Below are 10,365 nucleotides of genomic sequence, written 5' to 3' on the forward strand. Positions count from 1 at the left end.
ATAATTTTTTTAAGAAGAAAGGATAGCAGCACTCACATTACAATTAGTCAGGTTTCTTAATTTTTCAACAAAGATGAATTTCATTTACATGAATTTATTAGAGTTTGGTGATCTAAATACTATTTGGTTCAATTTGAAAAACTTGCACTATGAAATCAAGTTCGATTAACCTACTTTATTTATTACTCTCATATATATATATATATATATGAGGTTATGATAATTATGAGCTCATCTCTATCAAATTTTGATGTAGTGATTTTTTTTTCTTTATGATTTTTTCATGGTAACAAGATTGTATATGTGACGATCCGCTCCTAACCATGGACAAATTTTTGATATAGTGAATTTTTATTTTTATTTTTCGTGATTTTTTCATGGTAATAGGATTGTATATATGACGATCTACTCCCAACCGTATAAATATTGTTCGTTGGCTTTAAAACGTAAAACGTTGTGTCTGCATGAGATTATAGGGTCAAACAGACAAATACCTCTTACGAGGACAAATACCTCTTACGAGGCCAAACAAATCTCCACACTGAGGTCGAAGATTGACTCTGATACCATTTATAACGACTCACTATAGATATTGTCCACTTTGAGCTCAAAGACCCTCACGGTTTTAAAACACGTTTATAGGGTTAAAAGAAGTCATACTTATATAACGTCAGGAACTTTCACCTATCATATGACATCACATATGCTTATAAGGAAAATTAAGCTTTTCTAGAAGACTTTTTTCTTTCAAATATTGAATTATTAACTCAGCCCTTTCATCATCATAAACCGAGCTTTATAAATTTCTGATTCAAACCCAACGAAAAAAATGCCCACCAACGTCTGCAGCTCTCTCAAATTGAAAGAGAAAAAAAAGGCTTGAACGACTTAAACTTATGAGTCATCTGTTTCTGATTTTTTTGCACTCAGCTTTAGCTTTCAATGTAGGATTGATTTTGTTGCCACCTCTCTGTCGTATTTTCTCAACATTCTCTTCTCTTTTTCTTGAATTCTCATCTTTTAATTTACAATGCAGGTTGCTTTGGGAGGAGGCAGTGAGGTTGCAGGCGAATCGCGGGATAGAGCAAACCCATTCACACCCAAAGCGGCTTTGGTTCGATATTGGAATAAGCAGATCGGCAGTGACTTGCAAAAGTCCACCTTCCTTCTCTCCAGGGCATCCCCATTGAGTGCAGTTGAGTCTGCAACTTTTACTAAACTTGCCGCTCAGAATGCCCTTTCCAACTACCTGCCGGCGTTCTGTAAGTCGGCGAATTTATTCTGCTTTCCTGATTTGGGGCAGAGTTTGGAGAAGCATGGACCCAATTCCAACTTCGCCGTCTACTCCAACAAGAACTTCACCAATTACGGAATTGGTGGACACGGAGGAACCGACTCTTTCAAGAACTACACCGACGACTTTCCGGTCGACTCATTCAGGAGGTACAGCCGTGATTCTGCCGGCCACAACGACAATTTCGATAATTATGGTCCCGAGGGCAATACAATGGATCTGAGTTTCAACGGTTATGGATCCGGAGCGACCCGCGGTGTCGGAGAGTTCAAGAAGTACAGCGAAGAATCCAATGTTCCCAACGTCCGATTCAACTCCTACAGTTCCGATGGCAATACCCGTAAACAATCGTTCAGGAGTTACTCGACAGAGAGCAATGCTGGGGATCAGTACTTCACCAGCTACGGCAAAAACAGCCAGGGATCTCCGAACGAGTTCACGAGTTATGGAGAGAACACCAACGTAATCGGATCCACATTCACCGGCTATGGTCGAACTGCCAACGCGGCCAACGATAAGTTCACCTCTTACGGCTTCGACGGTAACGTACCAGTGAACAACTTCAAGAGCTACGGTGATGGCGGTAATTCAGGGATCGACACCTTTAAAAGTTACAGAAATCAATCCAACGTAGGAGACGACTCTTTCCGATCCTACGCCAAGAATTCCCACTCCGCGGAGGTGAATTTCGCTAATTATGGACAATCATTCAACGAAGGCACGGACACTTTCACTGGGTATGGCAAAGGGGCGACGGGCCACAAAATTGGGTTCAAGTTCTACGGCGTCAACAACACATTCACAGACTACGCTAAAAAGGGCATCTCCTTTTCAAGATACACTAACAAAAGCTCTGAAACCATGATTTCCACGGCTGTTAATGGCAGTTCCGTAAATAGGTGGATCGAGCCGGGTAAATTCTTCCGCGAGTCGATGCTGAAGAAGGGGACTGTGATGCCAATGCCTGACATTAGGGATAAAATGCCCAAAAGGTCGTTTTTGCCCCGCAGTATTTCCTCCAAATTACCGTTTTCAACCTCCAAACTTGAGGAGATGAAGAAAATATTCCGTGCCGCGGATAACTCAAGCATGGAGCACATGTTCACAGAGGCATTGGATGATTGCGAGAGAGCACCCAGCAAAGGCGAGACCAAGCGCTGCGTCCCCTCCATCGAGGACATGATCGACTTCGCCACCACCGTCCTCGGCCGCAACGTTGTGGTTCGCACCACCCAATCCGTCGAAGGGTCAAAACAAAACGTAATGATCGGGTCGGTCAAAGGGATCAACGGTGGACAAGTCACCAAATCGGTGTCCTGCCACCAGAGCCTGTTTCCTTATCTACTCTATTACTGCCACTCCGTTCCCAAGGTTCGGGTCTATGAAGCGGACCTCCTGGACCCGAAAACCAAAGCCAACATTAACCAAGGTGTTGCCATCTGTCACTTGGACACCTCCGATTGGAGCGCAGGTCATGGTGCATTCGTAGCATTGGGTTCGGGCCCTGGCCGGATTGAAGTTTGTCACTGGATCTTCGAGAATGATATGACCTGGACCATTGTAGACTGATTCATGACCCACCTTGTAAGCTCAGTTCGAACCACTTGGTCAACCAAGCTGGCGCGACCCCGACATCTGCTTGTTCGTTTCCTTCATAACGAGTCATGGTGAAATATTTCAAGGCATTTGCTTCATCTATCTAAGGATGGTAATTTATCTCAGTTGTGCGAGAGCTAAGGAAGGATTAAAATGTTGAAAATTATAAAAATATGGATAGTTAAAATTTAGATAAATATAGAAAAATGTTGGACAGAAAATTGGTTAAAAAATACCGGTTTAAAAGAAATTGATGGTAAAATAAGTAATAATTTATGAAAACTCAAAAAACTAAATAATAAATAATAATACATATGTTGAAATTGTTTTATTAGAGAAAACTATATATGTATGATAAAATTTATAACATTAATTTGTAAAAGTTGAAAATATATTTATTAAACACATTTAATATTAAAATTATTATCTAATTAGTATAGATGTATTTAAGTCTATAAAAGAATAATAAGTGTACATATATAATATTTAATTATTATTTAAAAATATAAAAAAGAAAAAACTCATTAAGAAGATTATTATGATGATTCAATTGAATGAAATTTAAAAGTTCGCTAATTAAAAGTAATTCATTTAATTTTTTTAAATTTAATATTAATTTCATGTCTTGGGTTGAGATGTCAAAGATTTTATTAATATGTTACTCTTCATTAGTACGTGAAAGAAAGAGAAAAGTGACAAAATCAGGATAAAATCCTAAAATATTAAAGAAATATCATGAAATTGAGGAGAAATATCAAGAGACTTTAGAGAAATACTAGGAATTTTCATAGAAATATAAAAAAAATGTAGGAAAAAATAGAGAAATATTAGTAAATAACGACAATATTGGTTGATTTTTGGCAAGCCAAGATTTCCATCCCTTTTTGGTATCACGACCGGTCGATGCACTGAAATTTGAAGATATTTCATTGAAATAATGTTGATATTTTCACCCAAATTTCGCAACGTTTTAATCTTTGGACCTAACAAATGCTTTGATGGCTTCCGAAAGGTGGAAGGTAATGAATGAATGGCTTTCAGTATCAGGACAATAGTGCTTCTGGGGCTTCATTTCCTAATAATGGCCTAGAAATCTATGAAAGATGCATAATTGATGTGAGGTCCACGTGATGTACACGGACAAAATTGCTCTTTTATTATTTAAGCATGTGATAGTTGTGGAAATGGGCCAAAGAATTCTCTCATTACATGGATGCATATGTGATGGATAACATGACAAATGCAATATTGCATATAACAAACAGGGTCAAGCCCTAGTTTTAGAAATGAAGCTCTTGTACTCAAAACTAAGACCTCTCTAACTAAGGTTATGGCAAAGACCTCCACGATCAGGGCAATGGCAAATACATAGATAGAAGGGAGGTTGCACAATTGCAAAACCTTGGTGAAGAGGGTGAAATGACCACAATCCAAGCCTTGGTAAGTTATATATTAATGTCCCTCCCACTCTTTAGTCTTGAAATTGATTTGATAGGTTCTATCATCAGTTTGGCTTGGAAACAAACCATGAATCTAAAGCCTATGAAGTAAAAGAAAATGAGTGATGTTAGAGAAAATGTTATAAATTGAATAAATTTATGTTATTGAAATTTCTAGAGAGTAGATAATTATACAACTATTTTGATAAGCCGAATACAATATTAAGCAAGGGAATGAAAATATTAGTTTGAAATCTTCAAATTGATAACAAATGTGACAGTGTGAAGCAAGCTCATGCAAAATTTCGATATAGCTCTAGTGTTTTGCATAGTAACCTTTTGAGGTTCAACACTCGATGTGAGAATAAACCAATATCAAAGTACCTTGTTGATTTGTAGCCTTATACTAACCTAGTTGTAAATTCTAATAGGCTTAATTCTTCTTTTTAACTTTGATATAGTTCCTCATATATACCCCCATTTTTTTTTAAAGCTTTAGCAACTCCCAAGCCATAAGGCTTTAGGGCACTAGGATTAATTAGAGATTTTCTTCGGATTCATACCCTAGTTTCTGGTCAATTATAGGTTTTTCCACATATGCTTCAATCTCAAGACACCTACATTTTGATGTGAACCTCAACTCTTACCTAGGAGTAAAGAGTACTAAATTACTCAATAGGGACTCTTGCCAAGGGCAAACCCAACAACAACTTAAGGATGATAAACCCAAAATTTATCATACAAGAACTTAGACCCTTGATGCCTTCAACCTACCTCACTCGTCTATGTGCACCATGTGTGATAAAGGGTGAACAAGAAATATCCACTTAGATTATTAATGGTTTAGGTTTTAAGTTGAACCATGTTTGTTATAGGCTACGGCCTAATCAAGTAATTTGACCCTTCGTATTGATGTAACCTAGTTTCAACTTACTCAGCCTCCAAAATTTGATAAGAAAGACTCTCAAAATTGAATTTAGGGTAAGTGCAAGTATGCACAAGGGTTCCTTTCTTTGTTTTTTCTTTGGTAATTTTTTCATTCTAACCCATCCTTTACCACCCATATATCATCACATCCTATTCATATAATATTCAATAACTACTACACCCCTTGACCTAACCAAAACATTGTCCTTAATGTTTTCAAGTAATAGAGAATAAAGGTATGAAACAATTCAACAATGAGGAAAAAGAAGGGGGAGATGGAAGGATATCACCTCCCATACCACTGGTGAAAGTAGAAGGATGACTTAGAGAATTATTTAAAAGCTATAAAGCGAAATAAATATAAAATAAGACAAATAAAATAAAGATAGGTAGGCATTATTTTATTTTATTTTTTTGTTTAAAAATGGATCCAGAATAGGTGCCAAAGGTTAACTTGTTTCTTGTTAAATATGAGTTTGATGGTCCCATAACTCCATAACATCAATGGGTTGTTTAATTTTTGCACTGAAATTAAGAGAATAAACACGTTGAGAATATTCCCCTTTCATTATTTTTCAGGAACTTCTTTTTTGGAACCATGAAGATGATCATATGTAAACAGTATTATATGTTATGGAAAAAAGGAAAAAGTCGAAGTGATATGCCTAATTCTGATGGTGGTGGAGGTGGTGAGAACTGAGAAGATGGCTGTGAAGGTGGTAGTGGTGGTGGTGAAAGTCCAAGCCTCCGCCATTTTCCAAAGGGTAACCCATCTGATCAGACCATTTTTCAGTTGGGCTTTTTGTCAACTCGAGCAAGGAGTCCCTGACATGGTCAGCTTGAACCATCTCACTGTCCCTCTTCTGCTACCAAGATGAGAAAATCAACAGATAAACATGAAAATAATTTATCAAACAGTTGATGAGAAGTGTTCAAGGGTGGCCTTACCTCTACTTTGAACACATTAGAAACCAGGCCTTTGCAGCTTGTTACATTTGCATTTGTCACTTCCAAGCCTAGAGAGCTCAGAGCCTCCATCAGCCTCACAAACCCGCCAGCCTTGTGCTCACAAAACACCTTAACGAAGAACTCATTGCCTTCTATCTCAGCCACTTCCACTTGGGGCTGCAGCATAGTTTCAACTTTCACTTCCAATTGAACACACAGAAAAGAGAATCACAGAATGGAAACAATAAATATCATCAAGTACCTCCATCTGCTGTGCTTTGTCATTGTTGATTTGATCAGTTTCATGGTTTTGCTTAGGGAGCCTGCAGGCACTGCCATTGCCTGCTTCTCCCATATGAAGCCCGTTTTGAGCTTCTTCATTTTCAGTTTTAGACCCAATGTTAACTCCTGATCCATCATTGTTCAGAATTTCAGATTGGACATTGTTATGGTTGCTGTTGATGCCTGCATTAATCTTCCCCCCTTCATCGTCTGAATGCTCTTCCAGCTCATCTTGAAGATCCTTTGCTTGCTTCTGCAACTCCTTCACAAATTCTATTGCATCACCCAGAATTGAAGCTCTATCCAACTAGGAATCAAGAATACATCAGATATCAGTAAAAAGTACTAATCATAGTGTGAATTAATCTTGAAGAATCTTGACCAGGCCAAAGAAGAATGACAGCCACCTTAGATATTTTGGGAACCAAAGCACGAAGCGCATAGAGTCTATCATTAAGCTTCTTCCTTCGCCTCCTCTCAGCGACCAAGTTTTTTGATTGAGTCCCTTTTCCAGTCTTCCTTCGGTACTTCAAATCATCATCATCATCAATCTGATCACTGCAGTCTGATACCGAATCAGCTTGGTTTGCCATTCGTTTAGTACTCGAATCCTTGTCATCAACCAGCTGCTCCTTGTTTGCTAGAGGCTCCATCATTTCTCTATGCATGTTTTTGGAATTGTTAGTACACACCATCATGGATTTCTGCATTGCCTCCATCTCCTGAAATCCACAATCTGAGGACTGAAAGGGGTTCATCACCTTCTCTGAAAGAAATGAGCCATCGGATCCTTCAAAGAAGATATCATTCTTGACGCTACTCTCAGAGGTGTAACTGAATTGCTGCAAGAAGTTCATGGGAGAGCTGCATAGGCGGATTCGTTCAACTGAGATGTCAAATGGCAGATCATTCAAGTTCTCCAATGCTGTTACTGGGGAAATTGTTGCCTGGAAATGATTGTTGGGATCCTTTTCCTCATCTGCATTGCCTGCATTGGCATTAACTGAGAAGATTGTATCAATATTGCTTGAATTCATCATGGCTTCCTGCTCCATCAAGATCATGTTGCACTGTGTTGTGACGAAGTTTATTACATGTTGATCCTCAGCTACCTATTTCAATAAATAAATGAAGTTACCAATTTCATTTTCATTATGAAAAGATCATTTTTCTTCAAATCAACCTGAAAATACTAAGTTAAGAACTGATCATGCACAATTTGATGCAGCTAATTAATATTTTTCAACATTATATGAAACATTAATAGTACTTGATTAGCAACAAACAGTTCAATTAGTCCTCCCAGCACTGGAATCAAGAGCCTGGTCCCAACTGTTTCCTGCAAAAACCCAAGCGGAAAATCATTATCTCGATTGGGGATTTGGCCTAGTTTGAATAGTAATTTGGAATACTACTCACTTCGAGAACGCTTGAATCTGAACTATTACAGAAGTTGAGCCATCTGGGTTGGTTTGAAATCAAGGTCTGTCCATGAATCCTGCTTATAAGCATCTATGTCAGATGAAGTTTTAACTGTATGTCATTTAAGGCGAAAAGGCTGAAAAAAAGGGAGATACCCAGAATCTAGGGAAATAGAAGAAGGCAATTGGGCAAGAAGATCACAAGATTTGGTTCTTGGATGCTGCAACATGGCATCCCTGCAAAGAAGTACACTGGAAACAGGAAAAAGAATCTCCTCTCCACCATTTTGAGTACTGTTTTCGCTTCCGGCACAGCAACAATCCATCCAGTCCAGAAACCTAAAACAAAACCGAATTATGAATCATGTGCTGATCACAAATAGCACAAGACATAGATTGAAGCTTTTCACTCAACCTTTGATCTTCACTTAGTTTCCAAAGAACACAGTAGTCCCAGCTTTTCAATCCCACAAGAGGCCTCAGCCTCTCCTTGAGGCTCTGCACCATGTTGACCATTTCTCCTGTAATTAACATCATGCCCACTTCAAAAAACCTACATTAAACACAATTCCATGACAAACTATCCATTGCCAAAAAGTTTAAGCTACCAGATAACTAGACAAAAATGAATATTAAGCTTGAATAATCCTTGGGACTAAGAAAAAACAAAAGAAGAAAGCAATGAAAAGGAGAAGAAACAAAAGCGAATATCCATACAAACTTGGATTAGTTGATAGCAATAGGTAACTGCAACATCATCCAAGAGACAGCACCCACTTCATCCAAGAAAACCCCATCTCAGCAAATGGGCTGAGAGAGGTAAAAGCAAAAGCTCAAATTCTTCGTTAGTCTAAAATCTTTGGTTTTATATTTGGGGTTTTGGCTTTTACTTTGGTAGGTGAAGTGTAGTGCATGCATGAGAGAGAGGGAGAGAGTTTTGTAAAGAAGATAAGAAAAAACGGAATATAAAAAGGATATATGAGAAGTAATGATGAAAGGGCGTATCGTGTGAGCTAAGAAGGCGTACAAAAGCCTAACTAATTCGGTTATATATTCTTTCGTCTCTCAACTACTCTCCTACATTGAATCATATTGAAAACTACTCTAAAAGAATCTTCTTCAATTGGATATGTCTTCCAATGTTAATAAGCAAAATATTCTAAAATATCAAAGTTCTAAGATAATTGTAGTATCACGTATTTATATTTTGGAAAAAAAAAAACGAAGTTACCAAAGAGGTACTTATTCAATTCCTCATATTCATAATTGAAAATGCATAAAAAGGAAAAAAATCTAACTCGTTTGAATGAAGCTATAAATAATATGATTAAAGTATAAAACATAAGACTGAAACATAAATGAAATGAAATCAAGTTACAAAGCAGTTAGTATAAAGTAATTAGCCCTAAATGCATACGTAATATAACTTAATTGGTCACACTTTTCTGAAGGTACCTCTCAAGCAATCTAATCAAATCTTTATATCTTTAGTACCTTGATTGTATTATCATATTTTCACTTACACTAGAGGTGTAATTTGATTGAATTAACCTAACTCAACATGAAATTTGGATGAATTTGAGCAATCATCTTTTAATACTCGAGTTGAGTTTGGGTTAAGTTTTTTTAACCCGAACTAAAGTTGGATTTGGATCAAAATTTAAACAACCTAAGCCTAACCTGAATTTGATTTAATATTTTATAATATTACAAAAAGCTTTTTCACTAGTAGCCATATTCAAATCCATCAAAGTGTTCCTATGTATTGCGGTGCATCTCATTTATGAGATACAACAATTAGATATCGAGATAACATTCTTGAAAGGTCATCTTGATGTTAGTATCTATATGATGCAACCAGATATTTTCATAGTAAAGGGTTTTGTTTGTACAAGAAGACATAGTGAAAGCATAGTGGTGCTTTAAGATCTTGTAGGTAGATGATAATCTACTCATTGAGAATAATATAGAGACATTGTCATTAGTCAAAATTTGTTGTCTACTTAGTTATATATGAAAATCTAGTAGGCACAATAAATTCTTGGGATTAAGGTCCTTAAAGATGCAAGATTATGAAAATTTTGTTATGCTATATCACCTACATTAACAAGCATTTGTTCAAGTGCATAAGGATTAATTAGTATCATTGGACATTGAAGGAGATAATACCTTATTGACACAATTTATGAGAGTTGAATTAACTCTTAGTTCATTTATGTGCATAAGGATGTTTTGGTAATTACACAAGATTGTATAGGAATTAGTAAACAATATTTTTGGATTGAGCTAATTAATTAATTAGAAGATCATGTAGAGTTAATTAATCAATTAAAATCTTATTTGAGCTGGATTAAGTGATCTAAGCCTATGATGAACTCAAGTCACTTAAACCCAGTTAGGAACCCTATAGAATACCCCCTTAAGGCTAATGGTTTCTATACTTTAGTCTTCCATCATC

General features: G+C 36.9%; 2 protein-coding genes across 5 annotated transcripts; one reads left to right on the forward strand and one right to left on the reverse strand.

Moving 5' to 3' along the window:
* The first annotated feature begins 813 nt into the window (after positions 1-813).
* Positions 814-3,015, forward strand: LOC117921183 (polygalacturonase 1 beta-like protein 3). The gene is made up of 2 exons (XM_034839038.1): positions 814-944; positions 1,037-3,015. Exons 1-2 carry the CDS (start codon positions 897-899, stop codon positions 2,861-2,863), a joined length of 1,875 nt encoding a protein of 624 aa, XP_034694929.1. The 5' UTR covers positions 814-896; the 3' UTR covers positions 2,864-3,015.
* A 2,737-nt stretch (positions 3,016-5,752) lies between these two features.
* LOC117913038 (transcription factor ABORTED MICROSPORES-like) lies at positions 5,753-8,829 on the reverse strand. 4 transcript variants are annotated; one of them, XM_034827932.1, is made up of 9 exons: positions 8,629-8,829; positions 8,323-8,428; positions 8,064-8,246; positions 7,906-7,984; positions 7,757-7,825; positions 6,894-7,598; positions 6,467-6,793; positions 6,205-6,381; positions 5,753-6,119 (listed from the first exon to the last, which is right to left on the reverse strand). In XM_034827932.1, the coding sequence occupies exons 2-9, from the start codon at positions 8,421-8,423 to the stop codon at positions 5,922-5,924; spliced, it is 1,839 nt and encodes a 612-aa protein (XP_034683823.1). In that variant the 5' UTR covers positions 8,424-8,428; positions 8,629-8,829; the 3' UTR covers positions 5,753-5,921. The 4 variants fall into 4 exon arrangements, with proteins under 4 accessions (XP_034683823.1, XP_034683803.1, XP_034683813.1 ...); XM_034827912.1 differs by having other exon boundaries at positions 8,323-8,460; XM_034827922.1 differs by having other exon boundaries at positions 8,625-8,829.
* Positions 8,830-10,365: the final 1,536 nt, after the last annotated feature.

The sequence above is a fragment of the Vitis riparia genome, chromosome 1 (genome assembly GCF_004353265.1).
Source record: "Vitis riparia cultivar Riparia Gloire de Montpellier isolate 1030 chromosome 1, EGFV_Vit.rip_1.0, whole genome shotgun sequence".
Classification (NCBI taxonomy): Eukaryota; Viridiplantae; Streptophyta; class Magnoliopsida; order Vitales; family Vitaceae; genus Vitis; species Vitis riparia.